We start from the raw sequence: 26,929 nt of genomic DNA, 5'->3' as shown, positions 1-26,929 counted from the left end.
CCCCAGACCTCTTCACCATTTTTTGGATTTTCCTCATTCGGATTTTTTTTTTTTGGTGGGGGGGGATGCACCCCGCCCTCTTCAGCCTCTATAGAGGGTCTACACAAGCCTCCCAGGGCTGTATGTGTATACGTGGGGGGGGGGTCCCAAGCTTAGAGCATTTACGAATTCCCTGGGGAGTTTATTTTTAAAAGCTGCTCCTGGGAGGGAAAAATCCGCTACGGCCGGTTTCTCTAATACCCAGGACTCTCCGCCCGGCGCAAACAAGATGCTGGAGTTAGGGCGGCCTTGGGGGCGGGGCTTTGTCTTTAAATGAAAGGATCCTCTGGATGGCGGTTCTCTATCCTGGATGCTGGAAACACCCGGGGAGCTTTAAAAACTACTGATGCCCAAGCCCCACCCCCAGGGGTTCCGGCTGGATCGGCCCGGGTGAGGCCCGGCTTCCGGGCTTTTGAAAGCTCCCCGGGGCAGTCTAAAGTGCCATGGGGGCTGGGAACCGTGGCTCCGCCCGGATTCCAGGGGAAAGGGGTGGTCTCTACGCGCGGTTCTCAAACTCGGCTGTGTGCTGGAATCATCGGGCGAACTTCAAAAAACACTGGTGCTCTGGTCCCGACCCCAGAGACTGTGTGTGGGCGGGACTTTGGAAGTTCTAAGGGTCCCAGGTGATGGCAATGGGCAGGGGAGTTGGAGAAGCTTTGCTTTACCAGGTGGTGCGAGAGCCGGGCGCAGTGAGCACCGCGGGCCACTGGGTGGCGCTGCCCACTCGGCCCGGCGCTCGGGGAGGCGCGTGGGGGCCGAGGCCCGGTGCGCACCTGCCCCGCCTCCTCCAGGCGGGCCACGGGGCATGCAGCCGGTCGGGGGCGGGGCTCCGAGGCCGGGACTCGGCCACCCGCTCCCCCGCAGCCTCCTCCAGCTCGACCCCGTCGCGCTCCTGATGCTGCTCGTGGACGCCGACCCGCCGGAGCCCGTGCGCAGCGGGGCGCGCGAGCTCGCGCTCTTCCTGACCCCGGAGCCCGGGGCCGAGGTAGTGGACAGGGGATGGCGGTGGGGGAGGCGCGTCTCGGGGTTGAGGGTCTGGGCTCTTGCACCCCGCGGCAGGAAAGGGTGGGTGCGGCCTCCGGAGCGCCGGGACCCGAACCCTTGGTGTCCCCGCCGCATCCTCTCACAGCCCGCACAGGGGCCGGAGGGCCCCCTCCTTTGCGGAGAGGTGATGCCTGGCGCCGCCCAGAGATACGCGGCAGGTCGCACCGCTCCCTCCTCCAGCGGATAAGGCCCCCGGGATCGCAGACTCGCGTCGCTTCCCGGTCAGGGCTCCCAGCATCGGCGGGGACTGTGGAGCGAGGCGCGCAGGCAGCCGCTGCCCTTTGCCAGGCGGGGCCCTGGAGAGGCCGCCCCCGGGTCCTGCCCCCCGCCGGGCGCTCAGCCCACTTCGCTGCGAGCCCGGGCCTGGGAGGAGGCGGGCGGGCTGCGTCTGTGCGGGGAAGCCCTGGGCCTTGGTCCTGCTGTTGCTAAGAGGGAAAATACCTCGTCTCTATCTGTACTTTCTATTTTAAAAGCACAGAATAAAAAGTAGATCTGAAACTAGGCCCTTCATCTTCCAGCTGAAGCCAGTCTGTTAACAGTGCCGTGAAAAAGTTATTTATCCAAGTCGGCCAGGAGTTATTTAAGGCTTGAATTCAACTCATTCTCTTTTTAAATCTCAAAAGCAGAACAGAACTATAGCAAATAAAGGGTGAGCACCCTCTCCTTTTTCTCTGGGTCCCTAACTCCAGTCCCCAGAGATAACCATCACCAACAGTGTGGTGTGCCTCATTCCAGATGCTTAAAAAATGCATTTTCAAATGTGGGTATGCATACATATTAGTAATGCTGTGTGTTAGTTTTTATAAAACCCCACTTGATACTGTAATGCTGTTCTGCAGGTTGCTTTTTTCCACTCAAAATCGCATGAACAAATAGGGAGTGACTGCTAATGATAAGGGACAGGGCTTTTCAGGGTGATGAAAATGTTCTGGAATTAGTAGTGATGGTTGCGCAACTTCGTGAATATACTGAAAACCGCAGAATTGTACACTTTTAAGGGGTGAATTTTATGGTATGTAAATCACATCTCAATTTCACAAAATAGCATGGACATATTTTCATGTCAGAATGTATCCATAAGAGCTGTCCAATAGAAATATAATCTGAGCCACGAATATGAGCCATTCATTTAATTTGAAATGTTCTGGGAGCCACATAAAAAAGGAAAAAGAAACAGGTGAAATTAGCCCCATTACACTTAAAATAACAGTGCCTCCAAAATGTCAATCATTTTAATATGTAATCAATGTAAAACAATTTAAATGAGATTTTTACTTTTTTATGTGCTAGGTTTTCAAAATCAGGCTTTTTATTTTTATTTTTTTTTATTTTTGAGAGGGGGAGAGGAGGGGTGGGGGAGGGGAAGGGCAGAGGGCCAGGGAGAGAGAATCTTAAGCAGAATCTTCTCCCAGCCTGGAGCCAGTCCTGGGATTCGATCTCATGATCCCAAGATCATGACCTGAGCCGAAATCAAGAGTTAACCAACTGAGCCACCCAGGCGCTCCTAAATCAGGCTTTCCTACTGAACTTGAATCATATCTCCATTTGGACTAGCCGTATTCTAAGTGTTTAATAGTTATACGAGGCTGGTGGCTTCCATGTTGGAGAGCGCAGGGGCCAACATTCTTTGGCTTCCTAGTATCCCACAATGAAGTAATAATTACTCCCGTTTCCTGGGCACATACTATGTGCTAGCTGTGTGCTATGCCCTGTTCCCACCGACCCAGTGGCCAGGAGGTTTTTGGGTGGCTTGTATGGCTGAGAAAACAGAGGCCCTCGCAGAATCAGCACTGCCCATTGGAGGGGCCGGAATTTATGACCTCTGCCCCCAGGGACGGGCTTTTGGGGTGTCTACAGTTTTTCACTGGTTTAAGGAACGTGAGCGTGTTTCTCGTTCCTTCTCTGCCTTGCTCTCAGTAGAGAGATGTCATTGTGCCCAGCGGCTAAACCTCAGCTTCATTTTGTCTCTATTAGGGACAGCCTTCAAGACAAACTGCGTGTGTTAACTTCATTTTCTCACTCAGGGCTCTCTTTAACTCAGACACGGGCTGGCTCACCCTCGTTTGTGAGGGACATAATGAAGAGCCCTGCTCCCTGCAGCTCGGTGCGGCAATAAACCCACTTAGAGTGCTGGCTGAAGTTTATTTACCAGAAGCAGCAGAAACTGCAGGAGCAGAATCACTTGTAACCTCTACTTAAAGCTTAATTCATCAGCGGGTCCCCGTGCTAAGGCTGTTTGCAGATGGATCAGTGAGCTGGAAAAAGGGACATCTGGGGTGGGAACAGGCCTGGACAGCTGGGCCCTTCTCCTGGGGCCACTTTTGGCTTTTAAATGGGTCCCAGACCAGCCAGCTCCAGTTCTAGGGGTGTCCTGGGGTTCCTAGTGAAGTGGGCCCTGCTATGTTCAACACCTTGAACCTCTGGTCTGCGCCAGGAGCCGGCCACAGCAGTGAAGCACACAGGGCCCTGCTCTCAGGACACCATCAGACCATAGACACGTCACACACAAAAGATCTAGATGGGGGGGGGGCGCCTGGGTGGCTCAGTGGGTTAAAGCCTCTGCCTTCGTCTCCGGTCATGATCTCAGGGTCCTGGGATCAAGCCCCGCATCGGGCTCTTTGCTTTACGGGGAGCCTGCTTCCCCTCTCTCTCTGCCTGTCTCTCTGCCTGCTTGTGATCTCTCTCTCTCTCTCTCTCTCTCTCTGTGTCAAGTAAATAAATTTAAAAAAATTTAAAAAATTAAAAAAAATAAGCTCTAGATGGGGGACAGCGGCCCTGGGAGCAAACACGTGGTGGTGTGTTAGAGGGTATCTGTGTGAGTCAGCAAGACAGGGGGCCGGCAAGGTCTCTCCAGGGAAGTGGAGACCTGAGTGGTACCCACTGAGGAATGTGAAAGAAAGAAGCAGCCCAGGGACCTGACTTTGTTGGGGTGCAGTCAGGGAGGGCTGCCTTGAGGCGGCAGCGTTTTAGATTGAGCCCAAAGTGTGAATGAGAGCTGGCCAGGCTATGAGGAGAAAAATCACCCAGGCAGAGGGAACCAAACCTGCAAAGGCCCTGGGGTGGAAGGAAGCAGGATGCCCTTCGAGATGGGAGAGCAGCCCGTGGGAGGAGCAGCCCAGGGAGGTGTGGTCAGCGAGGAGGGCAGAAGCGCAGAGGCTGCAGCGTGGCTGGCTGACATTGGCCAGCAGGTGAGTGTTTTACTGTTTTTGTTGCCTTTGGGGTATTCTGTTCAGCCAGTTTTTTGTGTGTTTTACATTCTCTCTTTTTCTGGTTTGAACTTCCTCTTTTGTGGGGGAGTTTCAGGCCAGTCTCGAGAAGCTGCTTCAAGATGGCAGAGAGAGAGATGTTTGCCTCTCGGGTGTGCTCTGATTTACGAGGACAGGTGGCTCAGGGCCCTCCCGAATGGCAGAGCGTCGGTACCCACGCATGGGTGAATCCTTGGCCAGGCTCTTTCAGAGTCCTCTTTGGTTCCTGTGCTGGGACACAGGACAGGCTTGTGAGGTTCATGGCCCGGGTGGAAGGACATCAGGCCAGCACTTTCCGAGGCCCAGGGTCTCTGCTTGAGTGAGCAGAGGCTGAAGGCGGAGAAAACACTTGGTTCTGTTAACCGCAAGTGGACTAGAGCGGGGGTTGCAAACTCCTGTCCCCAGTGCTGAGTCGCGCAGTCTGAAGTGACTGGATCTGTCAACATAGGGCTTCTTAAATGGAGCACTCTCATGAAAAACTCCGAGTTTCTGGTTTATTTAAAATATTAGGCAGTCTGTTGTTGTGTTTTGTTTTGTTCTGAAGGAAGCTCTATGCCCAGTGCGGGGCTTGAACTCACAACCCTGAGATTAAGAGTCACATGCTCCACGATCCCAGCCAGCCCGGAGCAGATGACCCTTGATCTCAGGGTCAGGAGTTCAAGCCCCACATGGAGCACAAAGCCTACTTACAAAAATGAAGTAAAATAAAGCATTAGTTGTTCTGGTAGGTCTGGGTCTCTGTTTGCCACAGTCCCCACTCCTCCCTATTGTCTTCCCCGTACTGAAGCTTCCCCGTAGCATCAGTTACCATTTACCCTTGACCTTGAACTTTTGATTTTTCTGTCATCACATAGGGAGAAAATGGAATGACTTTTCCAAACCATGTGTTTAGACTAAAGTAGGAAAACCTAAACTAGCCAAAGATGCTCTGGAGTTTGATGAAAAAAAGAAAAAAAACTCAAAGAGAGGATGTCCAACCTGTGAACACCATATGCTTGTGCCCCCCCTCCCCCGGTCATGTGTCCTTGTGACCTGCTGGTCCTCTTTTGGTGTTCAGGTGAGGGAATGTTCAGATGCCCCGTCTCAAAGTACAGTTCCGTGTTCCTTTATTCCTCAGATCTTTATGGTGAGTCCCGTGTGTGCCAGGCTTTGTGCTGGACGGGGGACCAGGGAGAGGCCCAGAAGGCCAAGGGGGTTTCTGGCCTGAAGGACTGGCACTGTGGAGAGGGAGATGAGGGCACTGGTCACGACTGAGCAGAAGAACTAAATTGTGCCCAGTGCCGTGAAGGGGCCAGCAGAGGGACAATGACGGACATGCAGGGAGGGTTGGAAGGAACCATCTGGCAAAGCTCCAGCAGCATATGCATGGCCCAAGGGGCAAACATGAGGCACGGGGTGTGGGGGGACCTTGGCAGCCAAGGGCGAGAGTGGGTGGGGCGAGACCAGGGCATAGGGCCATGGGGAGGGATCTGGATTCGATCCTAGGGTGCTGGCCGTGAGCAGGGCTGCACTGGCCATCAGCAGGGGAATGCCGTGATCAGGTTCCTGGCCTCACGGCTGCAGGTTCTCAAATGTGTTGCAGGGGCTGGAGCGGGAGCAGGGGGGCCACAGATGTGGCCGTCTGAGGGGATGTGGCCTAAGCTGGCCATGTTCCCTGAATCAGAACCTTTAGGATGTAAGGGGCCAAGGCGGGTGCTTGAAGGGGGCAGCCTCTCTCAGAAGGAAGTTCCTGTCTTTCTGCCCCATGGAAGGAGCCACACCTGGGTCTGAACAACCTCTTCTCATAGGACGTCCCTGCTTTGTGGGAGGGTGAGGCTGGCTGACTGTCAGGACCGACTGAGAAGCTTTAAAACAGAGGTTCCGAAAGATCGGGAAGCTCGTCAGTGCCTGGCAGCCAGGCCAGTTAACAGCAATGCGTCTGCACAGTGGACAGCTGACGGCTGCAGGAGGAGTCAGCTCTGGGTGGTCCTTCATGGTGGCCTGCGGCGCCCAGCTCCAGGGCAGAAAGGCAAGGGGCACGGAGATGTGTGCGGTGTATACAGCAACTTACATGGCAGAAAACCCACCTATTTCATGCACCTATAAATAGAAGTTAAAGGGGAAGCCGTCTCCAGGGGTGGGGCGGGGCATAGCTGAGGTCAAGAGCACTGATGTAAGGCATGGTACCCAAACTTTGCTGAAGGTTGGAGTCATCTGGGGATTTTCAAAAAAAATCATTTTGGGGGGCGCCTGAGTGGCTCAGAGGTTGGGCCTCTGCCTTCAGCTCAGGTCACGATCTCAGGGTCCTGGGATCGAGCCCCGCATTGGGCTCTCTGCTCAGCGGGGAGCCTGCTTCTCCCTCTCTCTCTCTGTCTGCCTCTCTGCCTACTGTGATCTCTCTCTCTGTCAAATAAATAAATAAAATCTTAAAAAAAAATATTTTGGGGGCCTGCTGTGTGTACCACCCCCAACACCCCGCCCCCAGCCCTGGGTAGTCTGATTTCACTGGTGTGGGTGCCACGTGGACACTGGCCCTCTGAAAGCTCTCTATTCTGATGGCCGTGCTGGGAAGTCAGTGTGGTTGCTGATCGTGGGGGTCCCCTGTTGAACAAGGTGCAGGGCTGGGCTGGTGAACTCTCCCATGGGGATTCTGATGGCCAGCCTGCCCGTCTCATACAGCGGTTAGCGGGGTCGGATGAGCAAATCTGCAGGAAACGCGTGGCGTGGGGCCTGGCCCGTGGTTAGCAGGCTGGGAACATCCGCGGCCGTGGTTCATTCCCTCATTCTGCAGGGGTATCTCGAGCACAGCCCTTGCTGGGTGCTGGGAGGGAGAACGCGTGACAGACGATTCTGTCCTTAGGGACAGAGCAGGTGTGGGGGTTGATGCACAGTAATTGTTCAGGACAGTGTCGGGCAGTGGGGATTCCGGCCCTTTTAGGCCCTTCGTTGGTGCTGCAGATACGAGTTTTCACTCACCACGGCCTCATGGAGACCTAGAAACCCGGCGCTCACCCTGCCCTGCGCGCACGAGGCCGGCTGCAGGTAGGTTCCAGCTCTCGGTTTGCAAAACCCAGTTGCTGAGCCTGCGTCCCCGTGAGCCACCAGTTCGCCTAAAGTGGCCTTGGGTTCTGAACTCATTCCTTGCTGCAAGTGTCTCCCATCCAAGTACTAACCAGGCCCGACCCTGCTTAGCTTCCAAGATCAGACGAGATCCGGCACGTTCCGTAGACTCCTTGCTGCAAGTGTGATGGAAATGTGGCTTGGGGGTTCTTTTATTTTTTCTTTTCTTTTATTTTTTTTTAAAGATTTTTTATGTATGTATTTGACAGAGGGACACCGCGAGAGAGGGGACACAAGCCGGGGGAGTAGGAGAGGGGGAAGCAGGCTCTCCACTGAGCAGAGAGATGGATACGTGGCTCGATCCCAGGACCCCGGGATCATGACCTGATCCAGAGGGAGACACTCAATGACTGAGCCACCCAGGCGCTGCCCTGGGGGTTCTTTTAAAGTAAACTGGGGTTGGTTTTGCTCTTAAGATAAGTTTTGTTTTAGGGGCACCTGGGTGGCTCAGTTAGTTAAGCCTCTGCCTTCAGCTCAGATCATGATCCCAGGGTCCTGGGATCAAGTCCTGCATGGAGCTCCCAGCTCAGTGGAGAGCCTGCTTCTCCCTTTGCCTCCTGCTTCTAGAGCTTGTGTGCACGCTTGCTCTCTCTCTCACACACACAAATATATGAATAAAAATAATCTTAAAAAAAAAGTAAAAAATAAGTTTTGTTTCAGAAAATAAGTATACGCACTTGTCACAAAATTCCAAGGTCCCAGTGGCCAAGGAGTGGTGAGGAAGCTTCCTCCCACCCAGGTCCCCAGCCTCTTGCTGCCCAAGCGGAGGCCACCACTGTTCCTGATCGTGTCCCCTTCCCGCGGGCATGACAGGTCCTTCCCCATCCCCACCTGTAGCCTTCCGTTGGTGGATCCTGCTTCCTCCACTCAGTTTGTCTTGGAGATGTTCCCGATGAGCACACAGAGGGCTGCCCGATTATTTTTAGCTGCTCAGCAGAATTACATCGTCTGGACTGCGGGTCCGACAGCCATCTCTCTGCTGATGGGCATTTAGGTGACGTGGCTTCTTTACTCCCACAAAGCCTGTTGCAGGAGGAGCTCTGCACACACACTGTTGCCTTTGTGCAAGTATATCTGCCAGATAAATACCTAGCAGGGGATTTCCTGGGCCCAAGGGTACCTGTGTTTTAAATTTTGGTTGCTGTTGCCAAGTAAACCCTTTTCGAAACCAGGGTGAAGGCAAGCAGAGTGGAGTGGCTGAAACCTCCAAGTCAAGGGTCCCTTGAGGCCTGGATGGGCACTCTTGTTTGCTCCGTTTTGGGGCCGGAGAGGAAGGAGTTCCTATGTCCCCTCTTTGGGAAGTGGGTTTCTCTGAGCATGTCAGGTCCTTCCTGGGTTCGGCTCCCGGGGGCTTTCGAACATCCCTCGGGCCTTTCCGTCCTGCGCACAGAGACGAGGCTGCTGTTTCTGTCTTCTGTCAGGCTGGTGGAAAAGTGGACACTGACGTTAAAAAGACTTTACTTCGCTGTCCTCTGAAGGGACCACCACAGCTGCTTCGGGAGAAGAGGTGACAGTCCTGCTGGCGTGCCCAGGGTGAGGGCAGGCCCCACGGTCCTCGGGTCGCTTCCGTTCCACCCAGGTCATGTCCTTGGGAACCCCTGGCCCCACCTGGATGGAGGAAGCCCCGGGGGAGGGGCAGGCAGTGGGTGTGGCATCAGAAAAAGCTGAAAAACCCGCCCTGGAACTCGTCGTGGCTGTAGGTGGGTGTCCTCTGGCTGGCACTGTGATTCGATTTGAAAAAGGCTAAGTGGTTGCCAAATTCTATAAAGGGGGAGTTTTCTCATAAAAAATCCGATGTCTGGCTTCTCTGAAAGTGTTACCCTCCCTGTTCCTGGCCTGGCTGGATGCACCTTGTGTTTGCCTAGGAGGATTCTCAAACATGCGTGCGTGCGTGCGTGTGTGTGCGTGTGTGTGTGTGTGTGTGTAAATGGCGTTATTGCAATGTAATACATACACTACACAATGAAAGTGTACAATTTAATGGCTTTTTGTTTATTCACAGAGTTGTGCAACGATCTACCTGAATCTATTTTAGAACATTATCATTACCCCGGGAATTAACCCTGTACCCCTCGCTCCTGCTCCCTGGTCCTCCTCGTTGGTCTGCTTTCTGTCTCTATAGACTTGCCTCTTCTGGACAATTCATATATGCTTACGTTTTATTGATTTATTTTTTTTTTTAAGATTTATTTATATATTTGAGAGAGAGAGACAGCGCATGCGCACACTAGCTGGGGGAGGGGCAGAGGGAGAGAGAGAAGCCGACTCCCCGCTGAGCACAAAGCCCCATGCCATGCAGGGCTCAATCCTACAACCCTGAGAGCATGACCTGAGCTGAAACCGAGAGTCAGATGCTCAACCAACTGAACCACACAGGTGCCCTATATATCCTTGTGTTTTAAAGACATGGGTCCGTGATCGAGCCCCGCATCGGGCTCTCTGCTCAGCGGGGGGACTGCTTCCCACCCTCCACCCCCCGCTTGCCTCTCTGCCTACTTGTGACTTCTCTCTCTGTCAAATAAATAAATAAAATCTTAAAAAAAAAAAAGACACAGACCCGTGGTTCAAAGGCCACATTCAGCCAGCAGACAGGTTTGTTTGGCTGTCATACTGTGTTTTAAATTGGGGGGTTTTGAATTCTCAAACCTGGAAAGTTTGCCTACATTCCTGGGTCACTGTCTGCCTTGAACAAAACAAGTTTGGCGCCTCACCCCCTGGTTCACTCTGCTGGGGTCAAGTAGCAGCTGCCCTCTTTAGAGGGGGACGGGCTCTCCTGTGAGCCCCAGTCCCCACCCCTCCCTGTTGTCTCTCTGCCTGGAAACTGAGTATTAGCTGCCATTCACTATCCTGCATGTGCTGCTGTGTTTCCTAGAGAAAAGTAGAAGGTCTCTTCAAAAAGTGAAAAACTGAAAATAAGCAGAGCGCAGAAAGCATACTCCCTTGTATTCCTTTCCTAGCTGGCTTTCGTGTCCGTGGCGTTCGAATGCAGAGACTCTGGTAGGTCCCAGTCACACCTGTCTTTTGTATGGGTTTGGCAACTTGCCGAGAGTGACCCAAAGAAATTACTTCATTGATCCTTCTCGGCTTCCATCTCAAGACGGACTCTGAGGATTGTTTCCCCACAACTTTCAAATGGGAAACCAAGGCACACAGATGTCAGAGTGTAGTTAAGCCCACACAGCCCAGCACACAGGGTGGGACTGGAAAGCGGTCTGGGCTGCTGTCCTCAGGCTGTAGCCCTGTTTCTCCCTCCTTCCCTTGCTCATTTTCTTTCCTTCCCCATTCCCTCCTGCTCTCCTTTCCTGCAACAGGTGTTCTCTGGGCACTGTATTGGTTTGCAGTCGCCTGGTACCAAACTACCCCAAGTCTTCGTGGCTGGAAACAACCACCATATTATGGCACATGGTTTTGCAGGTCTGTGGGGCTCCCCTGAGCAGTTCTGCCCCCAGAGTGCGGGCTGGGCTTAGTCGGGGGGCTGCCTTCCGCTGGGTCCCACAACACGGCCTCACTCAAGCCAGGCAGTGGGTGCTGGCTGGGCGTCTCAGTCCTCCACGCAGCCACTCTTGTCCTGTGGGGTCTCCGGCAGCATCGCCAGGACTAGTCAACATGGCTGTTGTCTTCCAGGAGGGTGAGTCAGATGCTGTAAGGTCTCTTGATGATGTCACAAAATATTCTTGCACCCGTTTTATTGGTCAGAGCAAGTCATGGGCCAGGCTGGATTCAGGGGGAGTGAAGAGTGGATTCCCCCTCTTCCTGGGCAGGGTGGCAGAGTCAGCTTGCACAAAGGTATACAGATGGGAGGGAGTCAGAGGGACATCTCCGGAAGCCTGAGCCCCAACTAGGTGTCAGGTGTTGCTCTAGGCCCTGGGAATGCAGGGGTGAGTGAGAGGCACTAAGAACCCTGCCCTGTAGGGGCTTTCTTTCTGATGGAGGAAGATGACCAAAACAGGCAAAATACACAAGATGTTAGACAGTGATGGAGGCTGAAGAGAGAGATAAATTGGTGTAGGATGGGGAGTGGTAGGGACTGTAAGGCCAGGGAAGGAGGACAGTTGAGCAAAGGCTGAAAGAAGTGTGCACTGAGCTCTGTTGATAACAGGAACAGCAGGTGCAAAGGCCCTGGGGTGAGGATGTGGTTGGTGTAGTTGGTGGGGAGTGAGCTGTGGGCACAGAGGTTGGAGAACAGACAGAGGGTCCAGATGGTGTAGGGCTGGCAAGGCGTCTATTTGGTGATTGCTGAGGGAGGTCTTGGACAGGGGAGGACTTTCTTTTTTTCTAATTAAGATATAATTCATGGAACAAAACATTTACCATTTTAAAGTATACAATTCCGTGGTTATGAGTATATTCACTATTTGTGCAAACATCACCATGACCTTGTTCCAGTGCATTTCCATCCCCCGAGAAAGGAAGACCATGGCCATTAGCAGTCCGTCCCTCGTTCTCCCGCTGCCTGTTAACCTCCAACCAGCGATCTGCTTTCTGTCTCTGTGCATTTGCCTCTTCTGAACCTTGCCCCTCAAAGGAATCATGTGATGCTTGGCCTTTTGTGTCTGGCGGCTTTCACTCAGCCTCATGTGGAGCGTTACCCATGATCCAACAAGTAGCAGGTCGACATTCCTCTTGATTGCCACGTAATATTTCTTTTCTTCTTTTTCTTAAGATTTTATTTATTTATTTGACAGAGAGAGCAAGCACAAGCAGAGGGAGAGGGAGAAGCAGGCTCCCCGCTGAACAGAGAGCCCGATGCAGGGCTCGATCCCAGGACCCTGGGATCGTGACCCGAGCTGAAGGCAGATGCTTTGCCAAATGAGCTACCCAGGTGCCTGCCAAATAGTATTTCCATAGTGTGGACACGGCATATTTTGTTTGTTTGTTCATCACTTGGTGAACCTGAGTTAGTTCCACTTTTCGACTCTCATGGATAACACACTCCTTTCCTATAAGAACAGTGTGTTTTGGGGTGCCTGGGGGGCTCAGTAAGTTAAGCCTCTGCCTTCAGCTCAGGTCATGATCTCAGGGTCCTGGGATCGAGCCCTGCATTGGGCTCTCTGCTTAGCGGGGAGTCTGCTTCCTTCTCTCTCTGCCTACTTGTGATCTCTCTCTGTCAACAAACAAACAAACAAAAACAGCGTGTTTCCCGCTCCCTGGGCTCTGTGCCTGGATCATAGGGTAACTCTGTGTTTCACCTTCTGAAAGAGTGACGGACTAGTTTCCTCAGCAGCAGCACTGGGTCCCAGCCCTCCCCCCCACCACGCCAGCAGTGCACGGGGATTCCAGTGGCTCCCGATGCTTGGTGGCGTTTGTCATTGTCTAGTTTTGAAGCTGTAGCCTCCGCAGTGGCCGGAGATGGTGGGGTGGGAGATTTCCAGCTGACAAGGGCTGTGGTTGTGACAGGGTCTTTCAGAGGAGTAGACGGTCGCAGGGGCCAGCGAGCGAGGACTGTGCCCGGTGCCCGGGGGGCGGCGAGGGGGGCGGACGGAAGCCGTGGGCTTCGGGCTACGATCCGAAGGCGGCACAGAGAGGATTTGCGAACACCCGGGTGGGGCGGCCTGAGGGACAAGTGCACGGAGGCTGCCCCATCGCCTGAGCAATGGACAACGGAGTTTCCACTTGTTGAGCTGCAGAAGCCCACGGTGGAGGGCCTGCTTGTGGGGTTTTTGGTGCCTGTCACTTGTGGGCAGGGACCAGTCGCATTTCAGTTTCCTGGCATCCCCGGCTGGGAAGCGTGGATTGGCACTGTGGGAGACTGATGTAAGGAGGTAGGGGCCGTGATTCACGTGTGTTGGAAATGCCCCTGCCGTCCCCACTGGTCGAGCCCCAAATGTCACGCTAGTCGAGCCATTTGCTTTCTTCCCCTCAGAGTGCGACCGTTTATGCCCGGGCAGTTGCACGGGAGGGCGAGGGCATTCATTTTGCTGATGGGCTGGTGGACAAGGCATGTGGCCTGCAGCCGGCAGACTCTCATTTCTGAGGCCACTTAGGGGATTATCTCGAGAGAAAATTGTCCTATGAATGATTTGTGGGCATGGCGGGTTGGCTAATCCCGAGCTCCTTCCTGTTGGTTGGGAATGTCTCCGGCCCGTTCCTCCTCAGCTTTCCAGTCAGCGAATGCCTTCTGGGCTCTCTCCTGCTTTGGGGCCCTGCCCCAGGAGGTGGGGGGAGTGGTGAGGGACGGAGACCGTAGCCGACAGGCAGCCATAAAGGGGACACTTTTCCCAGCCTCCAAAAAGCCTCTGGTAGTGACAGACCTCAGCTCTGCACTCGGAGTGCTCAGGGTCAAATGTGGCTTCAGACATTATTAGCTGTGTGACCTTGAGTGAGTGACTTAAGCTCTCCGGTCCTGTGTTTCCCAGTCCATAAACAGGGGGAAGGTATAGCCCCTGCTGTACAGAGTTCTTGTGAGAATCAAGTAAAAGAATCCACACAGAGCACTCAGCCGTTGTTTTTATTATCTAGTGAGAGAGCGACGTAAAGCGGCCAGCTAATAGCACCTACCGTGTGCTTTATGGGAGGTTAACCTCCTAACAACCCTGCCCGACCGGTGTGGCAGTTGCTGTCACAGGGGATCCCACCGAAAGGCAGAAGTCAAACCCTTGAATTCAGGTCCCACGGTTGGCCCAAGAGAAGATGGGATTTGAACCCGGACGGACTGACCTCCTCTCGGAACACACCGGGGTAGGGTAAGACATGCTGCCTCTGAGCAAAAAGCTTCGGGCCCTGCCGGGGAAGGAGGCGGCCCCTCCAGCTGGGGCAGGGGCGTCCAGATCCCTCTGCTGGTGTTGCCTTCCTCAGTGGGTCTGGGGTCTGGGGCGTCTGCACCTGCACTCTGGAGGGAGCCTCCCCCGCCCATCTGTGCCCTTCTCCCGTCTCATCCCTCCCTCTGCAAGCAGAAGGAAGCACCCAACCTTCCTGTCTCCCGTGTCTGTGGCCTCTTGCCTCCTTCATCTCTCCTTAGCACAAGAAGGGCTTCTTTTCCTATGATCTTACCTTTTGGGGGATGGAGAGAACTTCCTTTTGCCTCTCAGTCCTCCCTCCGCTGTGGTCCCCTTCCCTGTCGAGCCTCCCCCGTGCAGGCACAGAAATAGTCCCAGCTGTGAGACGAAGGTGCCAGAGTTTAAAATTGCAACTTGGTACTATTTTTACTCCAGCCGGAAAGATGTTGTGTGTTTTTTTTGTTGTTTTTTTTTTTTTTGCACAGCCGTTTATTTTGTTGTGGTAGCGACAGCTCCTGCCACAAGCAGCAGGCCCTGGTGGGGCGTCAGCCTCTCTGCCAGGATGAGTGGGCGATGAGGGGAGCCTTCAGGTGTCAGGGTGCTGGAACCAGGCCTGCCCAGAAGTGTCTGGGGTCGCCTTCCTGGAGCAGAAGGGTCTGGCCCGGTGAGCCGAGCAGGTGGCTTACGTTCTCGGCGCACTTTCTTCCCAAAGGCCTCGTCATTACAGAAACAAAACAAAACCAAAAAACTGGTATTTCAGAAGTCGTGAACATGGTACATACTTGAGGAGGGATTAAAAAAGGTTCAGGCTGATTTTTGCACAACTGATTTGAACGGGGTGTAGACCGGAAGACACTTCCACAGTCATGTTCAAATTGGCCCATGCTTGGCAGGACATGAACCTATGCTACCATTTAAAAATTGGGACATATGGGGCACCTGAGTGGCTCAGGCATTAAGCATCTGCCTTCGGCTCAGGTCATGATATCAGGGTCCTAGGATCCAGCCCTGCATCGGGCTCTCTGCTCAGCAGGGAGCCTGCTTCCTTTCCTCTCTCTGCCCGCCTCTCTGCCTACTTGTGATCTCTGCCTGTCAAATAAATAAATAAAATCTTTTTTTAAAAAAATGGGACATTTTCCATAACATTAAGATTCCTGGCTTCTCTTGAAAAACACAGCCCCAAGTCTGTGTTTACTGATGGCTGCTGGCTGTTCTAGATTTAGGCAAGCACTTTTCAGATCACTGCAAAGCCCTGGAGGCCTGCTTTACTCCTTAGTGTTACTCATGATGTAATTCCCCAGCCCCGGTACCTCAAGGTTTGAACCCTTCGGATAACATAAAGCACTCGAGGCTACCTTGTCAGACCCTATTCCCCAATTCTACTCCCCAGGGCCAAGGAGGAGCCATTAACAGGTTGCCAAATAAAGTAGGGGACGCCCAGTTCAATTTGAATTTCAGATTGAATGATCATTTAGTGTAAATTCATCTCCTAATTATTAGCAGTTTGGTCTGTATGGTTCCAGGCCTTTCTGGTAAACCACGTATGTCCTTCGTGCGTTGTTACGAGGATGAGTTTCTATTTCCATCTCTTCTGGATCTTTTGTGAGCTCTCCGTGGTGTTTGTTAGGGGGCGTTTCTCACGATGTGTAGAGCTCTGAGGCTGTGGACTCAAGCCCAGTGGGAATCCTGGGCTCCCCACCTGCTACCTGTGTGACCGCTAGCAGACTTCCCTCGCCCCTGAGGCTCAGTTTCCTCATCTGAACAATGGGGTGATGCAGGTAGCTCTGTCCTGCTTCCTGCTAGTTTTCACTCATCTTCTCCCTGTGACATCTGCACGGAGTGGATGGCTGGTGGTGGCTTTAACCAGGCCTCTGTCCACGGGCATTAAGATCTCCGCCAGCTTATCACGATTTTAAATGAGGCTAGGAGAGATTTTGAAAAGGGAAGGGAGGTCTGAAGGGAACTGGGCAGATAATCCTAAGATTTAGTTTGCTTTAAAAAAAAAAAAAATTGAAGGGCGTTTGTCTCCCTGGAAACCACTTGCTAATCTCCAGGATATTGTCTCTCTTCAGGCGAAGGAGGTGGAGGAGACCATCGAGGGGATGCTCCTCAGGCTGGAAGAGTTCTGCAGCCTGACTGACATGGTGAGTGCCTGCCTGAGAGGCGTGGATTTAGGCCCAGGCCAGACTCCAGGCCCTTCCTGGGGTTTTTTGGGGAAGCCATTTTGGTGGTGATTTAGCAACCAGAAGGAATGGGGCAGCAGCCAGCGGTGAGAGGAAAGCCACACATACACTCTCTCACACTCTCTCGTTCTCTCTCAACACCAAGGCTTCCTGAGGCGGCCATCTTGATAACGCCCATCCCCCCCAGATGGCTCTTATTCCACCGAGGAGCCTGGAGTGGGCCACCAGGTGGCACTCTCGGGCACCGATGTGGGGAGCCGTTCAGCGGGGATGCTAAGACTATATTTAACTTTCCTAGGCTCTGCGCCGGTCCGCCAGGCAAACATGGAGACAGCCAGGAAATGGCTTCAGGCCTGCAGGGCCTAGAGGAGCCTCCAGCCCAGGCTGTAGCCCGAGGCAGGGGTGGGCATCAGGTTCCTTCCCGAATCCTCTTGCTCTCTTCGCTTTTGCCTCCTACTCTGTTCTGCTGGATCAGATCCCCTTGGCTGGTGAAGATGGAAGATGGTGCCTTAGGCCCAGAAGACAAGGTCTCCACTCCAAATTCTGTAAAAATCTCTAGATCCTTGTGTCCCCAGGATGGTAGCCAGCCAGGTGTGACCCTGAGGAGCAATGATAGAATTTTCTAGAAACTTTCAGCACCCTGGGTTGAAGGCTTCTGCCCAAAGGCCCAAAGGGCAGAAGTTCCATATTGTGGTGAGGCCCTGCCTGTCCCCGGAGCGGAGGAAGCCCAGCTGGACCCAGTGGGGTAGATTTGTGCCCCCGTGAAGCAGGTGTCTGGGGAAGTGTTTGTGAGAGCCCAAGGGTGTAACAGTAACAGCAGCCTCGGACGTACTTGGTGCCGGGCACGATGCGAAGCGTTTTTCCGTGTCACCCCATTTCTCCTTGAAGCAGCGTGAGACAATGGGCGCCATGTCATCCCCATTCATTCAACAGACCTACCTCATGCCGCCCTCTGGGGACACAGCAGTGAACAAGACAGAAACATCCCCAAGAGGACTTGCATGTGCTTCTCTCTTGAGAACCAATTTTCTAGTTTGGGTGTGGGTCCAGGTGGGAGCCGGGTAATGAGAAGACTTTATTGATTGATTTATTTAGATTTTATTTATTTATTAGGGAGAGAAAGAGAGAGAGCACACGGGCAGGGGGAGAGGCAGGGGGAGAGGAAGGGGGAGAGGGAGAAGCAGACTTCCTGCTGGGCAGGGAGCCTGACCTGGGACTTGATCCCAGGACCCTGAGATCACGACCTGAGCCAAAGGTAGATGCTTAACCCACTGAGTCACCCAGGTGCCCTGAGACAGACTTTAAACAGCCCGGACAGTCCTTCCTTCATCACCAGCCATTGGACACCTTCCCTGACTGGGTGCCTTGGTGAGCCTGAGGGTAAAGAGAGATTCAGCTCTGTCTCCTGTCCCCCCTCCTGCAGGAGTCCCCCGTGTGACCAGGGCTGTCACCTAGAATTGAGGCACCAGCCTGAAGTTGTGTTCAAGGTGCAGAGGGAGACTGCAGAGGTTTTGAAGAGGGAGAAGAGGGTCTAGAAGGAACTGGGCACATGATCCTAAGACTTAATTTGCTTTAAAAAAAAAAGAAGAAGAAGAAGAAGTAGAAGAGCAGAGGCGTTAAATTCTGCCTGGAAAATTGGGAAAGCTTTGCCGAACAGGTGGTGATTAATTTGGGGCTTGAAGAAGGAACAGAAAGAATTCAGCCGCTGGGGAGGGTGAATGTCCAGGCAGAGGCACTGACCCATGGGTATGGTGTGCTGGCACAGTGTGGACCATGGGGGCCCACAGGCAGGGGGTGGATCTGGAAGATGGGTGGACTGGTGACCTAGGGACACTTTGTTCTCAAGTTCAGCCATCCTGCCTCTTGAAAGGAGACCCACTCCCTGCCTGAGGGGAGAGCTTGGAGCAGGAGTCAACCTGGATGGGCAGAGATGCTCGGCCACCCCACCTTAGGAACTGTCCAGGCTTCTTGGCATGGCAGGAGGGAGCCTGTGTGTGTGTCACCTGGAGGCCAAGGTGTCGGGCAGCACTGACAAGGCCCACCCCTAACCAGAAGCCTGGAGATACATTTATGCAAAGATTTTAAGACTGAGATTGCACATGACCCATGGACCCAGTCCCACCTGCAGATATGTTGGATGTTTCTGGAAGGAAAAGAAAAAGGAACTTGCTGCTGACATTTATAGAATGTCATGCAAAAAAATGAGGATTTCTGGCTTCTTTTGGAAGAGCGAAGATCTGGCTCCCTTGGGGTGTGCTTGGCCCCACCTGCCCGGCATCAGCAAGGGTGGCTTAGTGTCCTTCCCACTGTGGACAGCATGTGAGCTCTCCAGCTGGTCACCGTCCACGGTTCCTGTGGGGGCTTCCCGAATCCATGGCCACCTGCCAGGTACATCCGTCACGTGCTTATGCGTTTTATGGCAGAGTATGTTTCTCTGTACTTTGGGCCCTACTGAAAGCAGGAAAATGAAACCAGACCAAGAGGGTCCTGGGTTTCAAGAAAGGGAAGAGAGTGGGATTCCCATGGGAGGGAAGATCATTTCATGAGTTTATATGTAAACAAGTGTGCATGCGTTAAGAGAACATGTCAGGTATGATGATTTTTTTGGCCCCTACCACAATGCTCAGTGCTGATGCCATTTTGATTATGGAAATCCTCCTGCCCCAATGGGTGAGGCTCAGTTTACCTCGAGTGTCTGTCCACATGGCACAGAGAGAGGCGTCCAGTTCTCAGCCTTGGCTTGGGCCTCCTTCTCTCTTTTTATCCAAGCTAGGAATAAGTGGGGACCTCAGGGGAGCAGGTGATGTCACAACACGGACACTGTCCCCTGGGTCCCTGCATTGGCCTTTGGAAACACTGATCACATTAGAAATCTGAGAGACGCCAGGCTCCCTGCACAGTCCAGAGAGAAGCAGTTCTGTTTCCGATCAAATCAGGCCCTGAGAAGCAAGAGTCCGGCTTCCTGTCAGATGCATTAGCTCCACGGTCAGCCTGTCCCTGACCACTCTGTGTGGCTGGAATTCATGACCCTGCGCCTGCCACCTGTTTAGACCTTAGATATAATGCTAGTCACTGCCACTTTGAGCTCTGACTCTTCCTGCTCTGGGGCCTTAGGCATAGCATGTCCCCTCTTGGTGTCTTTCTTTTCCCTTCTGTGAAATGGACATAATGGTCCATAATGCATCACACTACCCCAAAACTTAGAGGTGTCAATCAACAACCAATGTATTATGTGGGCCAGGGCAGGGCACAGAGGGGATGGTTCATCCAAGCCACATGCCACCTGCTGGGGCAGGGATTTCCAAGGTGGCTCCTTCTCTTGCTTGTGACATCTGGGCTAGGAATGCTGGGTGGCTGGGGACGGGCTGGTGTCACTTGTCTCCGTGCAGCCTCTCCTCGGGGCTAGCTCAGGCTCCTGCAGCGGGGCATCCCGCCTCCCGCAGCAAGCATTCCGACAGATGGGAAGTAGAAGCTGCCAGTTCTCTGGAGGGCTCGGGATGGAAATTGACACAGTCTCACTTCTGTCCTGTTTTACTGGTCAAAACTGTCAGGTAGCACACCCAGATCCAGGGGGAACGGTCCCAGACCCCTGTGTCTGTGGGAGGAATGGAAAGGATTTGTAGTCCTCTTTAATCTGCAAATCAAGTCCTTCTCCTAAGTGTTACGGGGTGGACTCAAATGAGGCAGGGAGGTGCCCGTTACATCCTCCAGACTGACCACAACAACAAACACCGACAGTACCAAGTGTGGGCGAGTGCGGAGCCCAGAGACACCTGCTCACGCGTTGGTGAAGCACAAAACGCCCGGCCCCTTGGGAAACAGTCCGGCAGATTCTTACCAAGTCACACGTGCGCTGACCCTACGTCCGTTCCAGCAGCTGCAGCGCGAGGTAATTACCCGAGAGACGAAAATGAGAGTCTGCGAAGACCCGCACACGAGTGTTCCGAGCCGCCTGGTTCATGATGCCCCAAACCGGAAGCAACCTTTTTTTTTTTAAGACTTTATTTATTTATTTGACAGAGAGAGAGATCACAAGTAGGCAGAAAGACAGGCAGAGAGAGGGGAAGGAAAGCAGGCTCCCTACTGTGCAGAGAGCCCGATGCGGGGCTCTGATCCCAGGACCCTGAGATCATGACCTGAGCCGATCATCACCTCTTTGGTGATGGGACATCCTACACGTTGGCCGGGGTGGGGCTGACACAGATGTGGACACACGTACTCGTTCACCCCGCCGTCCCTTCGCCGGCCGTCATTTCCTATGTTCAGTTAAAAATAACTGCTTAGCCAGGTGCCAGGTCTGTAGGAGGTGACCCACGTGTGGTGGCTCCCAAGGTCACCATCGTCATCACCAGAGCCGCAGAAGGCCGTGACACCCAGGAGGATTTATATGGCCTTCAGCTCAGTGCCCTCTGGAGCTTGGGCCCCTTGTCCAGGCCCTCCCTCCCTGGCAGGGAGCAGGCTCTTACTTTACTCACGTGGATGGAGAAAATTCCTTGTTGGCCTTGGGCCAGCACTTGCATTTGGCATTGGTGGGAGTTCTTGGGTCAAGTGCACTTGGCTGTCCTTCCTTCAGGAGGCCCTGAATCATCCTGGACAGCCGTCTTGGTCAGCGAGAACTTCCACGTCCGCTGGCCAGCTCCGGGGAGGTGGGAGACCAGGCTGGAGAAGGGTCTGCTGGGTGCTCAGGCAGGTAAACTTGGCTGGGGGTTTGTCCTGGCAGAGGCTCAACCCGCATTGGCTCTTCACTGACCTCTCTTTGCTCAGATGCATGTGAAGTGGGCGTGAGGACAGAAACGTCTTGCTTTCCTTTGACTCCCCTATAAGAAGAGAGCACACAGGGTGGCCACAGACACCGGGGAGACTCTAGGGAGTGGTGGGGACTGTGGTTAACCAAAGGAGACAGCTGTCACCCAGCTCCAGGTGATTGCTGTCATATGGGACGTGGACCCAGGATGGCCAGGTCCTCTGCTTTTTCACAAGAAGCTAGAAATCTGAGCTTCTAAGGGAAATATGCCTCATTTTAAGATTGTGGCGCAGGTGTGGGTGCGCTTTGGTTTTTTCAGACGTGACGTGGGCTGTCTCCCCAAGGCCCTGCAGAACATGCGTGCGGACCCCTGGTGTCACCGGTAGCCTCAGACCAACCAGGATAGGAACCTGCCATCTCCTGCATGGTAGCCTGTGACCTTGGGCCGGCTCATTTTGTCTTCCGGTCTTTGCTTTGTCCTCAGCCAGGAAAGGTTGAAGATAAAATCGGTTCTGAGTCACAGGACCCGTTCTTAGCACGTGGTGAAAGTTTGTGGCGCGCTGGCGTGGTGCCCCTCCAACCTTATTTTCGCCTTCCAGTTCCCAGCTCACAGGGGAGCCACAAGAAATGTTTGGGGGCCGTTGAGACCCCGAGGATTACTCTCTACTCCCCCCCCCACATGCAGCCTGCCATCCGGGCATATGTAGATGGCTCCCCATTGCCCACGATTCCTGTGAACAGGTGTCTTCAGAGAGAAGCCTTGACTGGCCCAGACCCTCTCTTCCTTGGCTTCCTTCAGAGCTGGAGGAGGGGACGGACAGGCTCCGTGAATCTTCTCTCTGTACCATCCCTTCTCTCCAGTGGGGGGGTCACTAGGACCAGACCCTCCTGATTTCCTTTGTTCTCACCCTACTCGTTTCTCTAGAAATTAGCAGAAAGAAAAGATTTGCGTTTGGTCCACTATGTTCTGACCCAGCCGTGAGTTATCTGCTCTTTGTTGCATCACTGAACCTTGGTGATTTCTCCAGAGTTTAGCCTTGTTGGTGGGGCAGGGGGGAAATGGTTATGTCTCTAGAGATTTGGCCTTGGGGGAAGAAAAGGAGGATAGTGAGGGCTTCCCCCCAACCAGCATAAAAAATGCAGGTGCCCGTGGGAGCCAGGCAGGATCTGGGCCCGAGTGAAGGGGGTTGAGGGTGAGGCATTAGGGAGGGATGGGGACTGTGTCCCAGAGAGCTCGTGCCCTGCCTTTGGGGGAGCAGCCCCTGCTCAGCCCAGCCCTCCGTGCCTGGGAGACGCAGGCCCGGTGTTGCCATAGGGGCAGACTTTTAAGACACCTTGTAAAGCCCTGCTTAATCACTGGAGCATTTTAAAGCCATGTTTATATGTTTTGTTTTGCAATAGTTTTAGATTTATAGGGAGCGTGCAAGGATGGTACAGAGATTCCCACACGCCCGCTCCCCCTGCCTCTCCCCGTCCCCCCCCCCACCCCGCCCCAGGGCTAGCAACTCGCATGGCCTTAGCTCCTTTGCTGGAACTGAGAAACCAGCAGGGGCGTCTTGATTTTTTTTTTGCGGGCTCCCCACGAACGCCCTCTTTCTTGTCCAGGATCCCACACTGCTTTTAGTCATCCCCTCCACGCGGTCTCCTCCTCCGTGACTTTTCTGTCTTCCCCAGCATCTCATGACCTTGGCCATTTTGCGGAGCTCTGCTCAGCTATTTCATAGAAGACCCTTAGCTTGGCTTTGTTATTTTACCAGTGGTTGGATGGGGGTGGTGGGTTTCTGGAGAGAAACCGTTGAGCTAAAGGGCCTTCTTGTGGCATCATGAGGGGCACATGGCCCCCGTGGTCCCCTTCCTGTAGCCTGTGTCCCATCGTTTCTTCCTGACAGACTCGCATGGGTTCATCTTGTCCTTCGGGTTCTAATCCCATATGGCCTTACATTTTCTGTTTTCCTGATTATTCCAGCTTCGGTCATTTGGTCTTTCCGGTTGGCTCCTATGATCCTTTGACAAGCCCCGTCCTTTATCTTTGCAGATGCTTCCTTCCAGAGCACCTGGCTGGCCCCGGTTGCCTGTGGACCACCGGCGACTCTAAGCTCAGAGTCATGAGTTTGAGCCCCACGCTGGGTGTAGACATAACCTAAGGAAAAAAAAGTTTAAAAACAAACAACAGTCACGTGCATTCTGGCACTAGAAGGTTCTTTAGGGGTTTGTCTTGCCTGCCCCAGCTCTAGAATCAGCCATTTCTCCTAAGAGCCCCTCTTGACTCTTCAAGTCAGAAATTAAGTCAAATTAAAAAAAACTCAGACACTTTGCAAGCCACACAAGTTGCATGTGTAGGCTCCACCCAGTCAGAGATGGTCTCGTTTAACCTCCAGAGCATTCTTTCAAGAGAAGTACTTGTATGGTCCCCATCTTATAGACTAGGAAACCGAGGCACAGGGAGGTCAGGGCAGAGACAGGCCAGGTGGCGTGACGCTGGATGCTGGCTTCTCAGGACCTGTCTGTGCCCTTGGGGGACCAGGGCGTGGGACAAGGGTGTACCCAGGACAGTGACTTGGAGCCAGGTGCCCAGGGAGATGGCAGCTCTGTGACCAGAGGAGGGGAACCAGGAGGGGAGAGTTTGGTTTTGGACACTCAGGGGATGGGGTCGCTTCCGAGACCCAGGGAAGGGGGTGGGGAGTGTCATCCCGCAGGGCGACAGAATTCTAGGACCACAAGAAGCTTCATATATTTAGGCAGAAAAAGGAGGGAAAACAGAAACAGTTTTTCAATCATTTCTGAAATTTCAGAATTAATTTCTGAAATTAAAAAAAAAATGTACTGAGTTATCGCTGTGTTTGTTATTTCCTGCCGGTTAACACACTGTCCCAAAACTCTTGGTCCTCACTACCTGGCAGTGCCTGGGGCTCAGGAGTCCAAGCAGCCGCACCGGGTGGTCCGTGGGGTCCTGCTCACGCGGGCTTCTGGCGAGGTGTCGGTTCACGGCAGGACCGCGGGTAGCGGCAGCAGCGGTTGCGCGGCCTCCATTCTGCACGGGCAGGTGGCTGGAGGCTGCCCTCTGTCCCCAGCCACGTAGCCTCTCCGCCATGGCAATTGGCTGGTGATGGAGAGGCCAGGTGAGAAAGAAGATGGGGGAGAGAGGGAGCACACATGAGCGAGAGAGAGAGAGAGAGAGAAGGCCAGCAAACTGGAGGGACAATCTTCTGGAACCTTGTCTCCAGAGTGACCTCTCTCCTTTTGGCTGAGTCCTCTCTGTTAGAGGTCAATCTCCAGGGCTGATTCCTGGTCCAGGGGAGGGGACCCCACAGGAGTCAGTAGTCACTGGGGACCGTGTCGGGCGCCACCTGCACGAGCCGCACCAGGCACTCCTGCCAGACGTTGGCTCCTCACCGCACGCCAAGGAAGCAAGGGCGACAGCGACTGCTTCCCCGTCCAGGGAAGCAAAGCAGGGCTCAGAGGGGTGCGGTGACTTGCCAGGGTCGCACAGCTCACAGTGGGTAGCCCCGAACTCACACGCCAGGCTGAGCCCTACCTCTGGCTCCTAGCGTCCCCACTGGTGTTCTCCGAGGGTCCCCGCCACACCCCGACTCCAGCGCGGCTTTGGAACTTGCCTGAAAACACATTCCCAACTGACCCCAGAGGGGAAGGGGCCCGGGAGTCCGCACCGGGTGGGTCTCCCTCGGGGGATCCCGATGCTCCCTAGCATCCGAGAGCGAGCTTCGCCGCCTCCCTGCTCCGAAAGGAGATGCTAACGTGGAGACAGTCCCTCTCTCTCTCTCTCTCTCTCGCTGAGGGGTTAGGCTTGGTCCTTTGGCTCTTAAAGAAAATCGAGGCCTAGGTGTCTGATTTCGGAGATCAAGGGAAACATGTGGCTTTGTAAAGGTCATAGGCACTTTTGGAGCCCTTCCAAGCAGAAGCAACATGAGATGCCGTGTGTGGGGGACGCTCGGTGCCGCGCGGACAGACACGGCGCCCTCGGATCCACGAGAGCTGCAGTTTCCACTCTCGTTGTTCACAGACGTCAGTAATCGCGATCGACTTAGTACCATTAATTTCAGTGCAGTGACAACTCTCAACTTGGGTTCCAAGGAGAGACTCGGCTTCTCTCCATTGGCTCCGGCTGAGTGGTTCGGAAAACGGGCCCTTCCGTTGGGCACTGGTATCGTCAGGTGTTTGTGGGGAAACCAACTAGTGGTTCAGTAAGTAACAGCTGGGTAGGTCTGGGGCCTGAGAGGCGGTGGGCTTGGCCCCTACCGGGACTCTGGGCTGTTTCTGGGTCCATCCCCTTGCAGGATGCCGCCAGGTCTCGGCAGACTCCGGTGGGCCGAGAGGCAGGCAGGAGCCTGGGGAACCCGGGCAGGGGGCCTGATGAGCTGTCTTGTTCCTTGCAGATCAGGAGCGACACTTCACAGATCTTGGAGGAAAACATCCCGCTCCTTCAGGCCAAAGTGACAGAAATGCGTGGCATCTATGCCAAAGTGAACCAGCTAGAGGTGGGTTCGGGACCGTGAGCTTTCTTTGTGAGATCCGTGGGCTTATTCTGGGTCTTTTGTCCTGTCTTCCGAAATGCTGATCTGGCCTTGAGAGTGTCGGGCGTGAGACCCAGTGCAGGGGCTTGGTGGCAAAAGAGGGTCTGCATTTACCTGGTATTTTTAAAAATACGACAAATACACATTTATATAAAGTACCCCACTTAAAAATCAGGGTACTTTTTAAAATAAAAATCTGACTTTTAAGCTGCTTTTGTGAAGTCAAAACTTGGATAGCACTTAGCCCACATTTTTTAAATACTTTAAATACTTTAATCTCGAGGTTTATTTCTTGAGGTATAAATACATAAAGTCTACACATCGTAAGTGTATGGCTCAGTGAATTTTTACACACATAAACTCCCCTATGAGGATGACCCACATTGGGAAGCAGAATGTTTCCAAGCCGTGGGCTGTGTTTTTGTGGAGCCAATGGCAGCCGCCCCTCAGGTGGGGCCCGTGTCCCGCAGTTGACCACAGTCCCCACCATGCCCTGTTGCCTCACTGCTGATTTACCTCATTCGCATCCTTTTTGTGGAAGCCCCAGGCTAAGCCTCAGGGTATCTCCTTTTTTTTCTTGCTGCATTACAAAGTTGGCACCCTCCCTGTCCCATCTCCCAGAGGAGGAGCATAAACTCCAAGAGGGAACCCACTTTCCTAGTGTCCCCCCCACCAACTGATGCCTTGAAGCTGAGACTTCTGCTGACATCTGCTGGAGCCCAAACTCTTCATCGTCCTGGGCCGCTCCGCCTGGGGTCCTGGATCCTTACACAGGGAAGAACCCGGGAGGCTGGGAGGAGCTTGCCACTTACTCGTGGTCACCTGGACAGAGGGGATGGGAGCCCCCCCGAACCATGGAGGAAAGGAACGTGGCAGTCCACACTGGGGTTCGCAGAGTTAAACTTCTTGTCAGCAGCGGATGAGGCAGGAATATAATTAAAACTTTGCCCTTGGAATAGCTGATTCATTTGAATTTTATTCCACACGTTTGACAGAGGAAAGAAAATGTGAAGATTTGAAGCCCTCCCTGGTTCTCTCCTCCTCAGGCTGGCCCGGCTCTTCCCGTGGCAGTCAGTCCACTAATACTGAGGACCTACTGTGTGCCACTGAGGGGCTCTCCCAGTGAGACAGACAGGTGCCATCCGTGGCCCTGCTCCAGCAGGAGAGACCCAACCTCAAAGCACTGCTGTAACAGTAACAGATAACCACAAACCTAAGGGCTTAACACAACACGTATTTGTAGCTTACCATCCTCCCGAGGCTGGAAACCCAAAATGGGTCTTACAGGCTAACACTGGGCTGTCAGCAGGGCCGGTTCCTTTTGGAG

At 53.7% G+C, this 26,929-nt stretch overlaps 1 protein-coding gene across 5 annotated transcripts in view; it reads left to right on the top strand.

Annotated features, from left to right (window-relative positions):
• Positions 1–844: 844 nt before the first annotated feature.
• BCAS4 (breast carcinoma amplified sequence 4) overlaps positions 845–26,929 on the top strand; it is an 83,525-nt gene continuing 57,440 nt past the window's right edge. For all 5 annotated transcript variants that reach the window (XR_006386114.1, XM_044262834.1, XM_044262831.1 and 2 more), the window contains exons 1-3: positions 845–1,024; positions 16,216–16,287; positions 25,465–25,566. Coding sequence is in view for 4 of the 5 variants with exons in the window: in XM_044262834.1 (XP_044118769.1) it covers positions 845–1,024; positions 16,216–16,287; positions 25,465–25,566 (354 nt within the window). In the remaining variant the exon portion in view is untranslated. The remainder of the gene's footprint in view (positions 1,025–16,215; positions 16,288–25,464; positions 25,567–26,929) is intronic.

The sequence above is a fragment of the Neovison vison genome, chromosome 8 (assembly GCF_020171115.1).
Source record: "Neovison vison isolate M4711 chromosome 8, ASM_NN_V1, whole genome shotgun sequence".
NCBI lineage: Eukaryota > Metazoa > Chordata > Mammalia > Carnivora > Mustelidae > Neogale > Neogale vison.
Note: the sequence above shows the minus strand (reverse complement) of the source record. Positions and strands in the feature narration are given on the sequence as shown.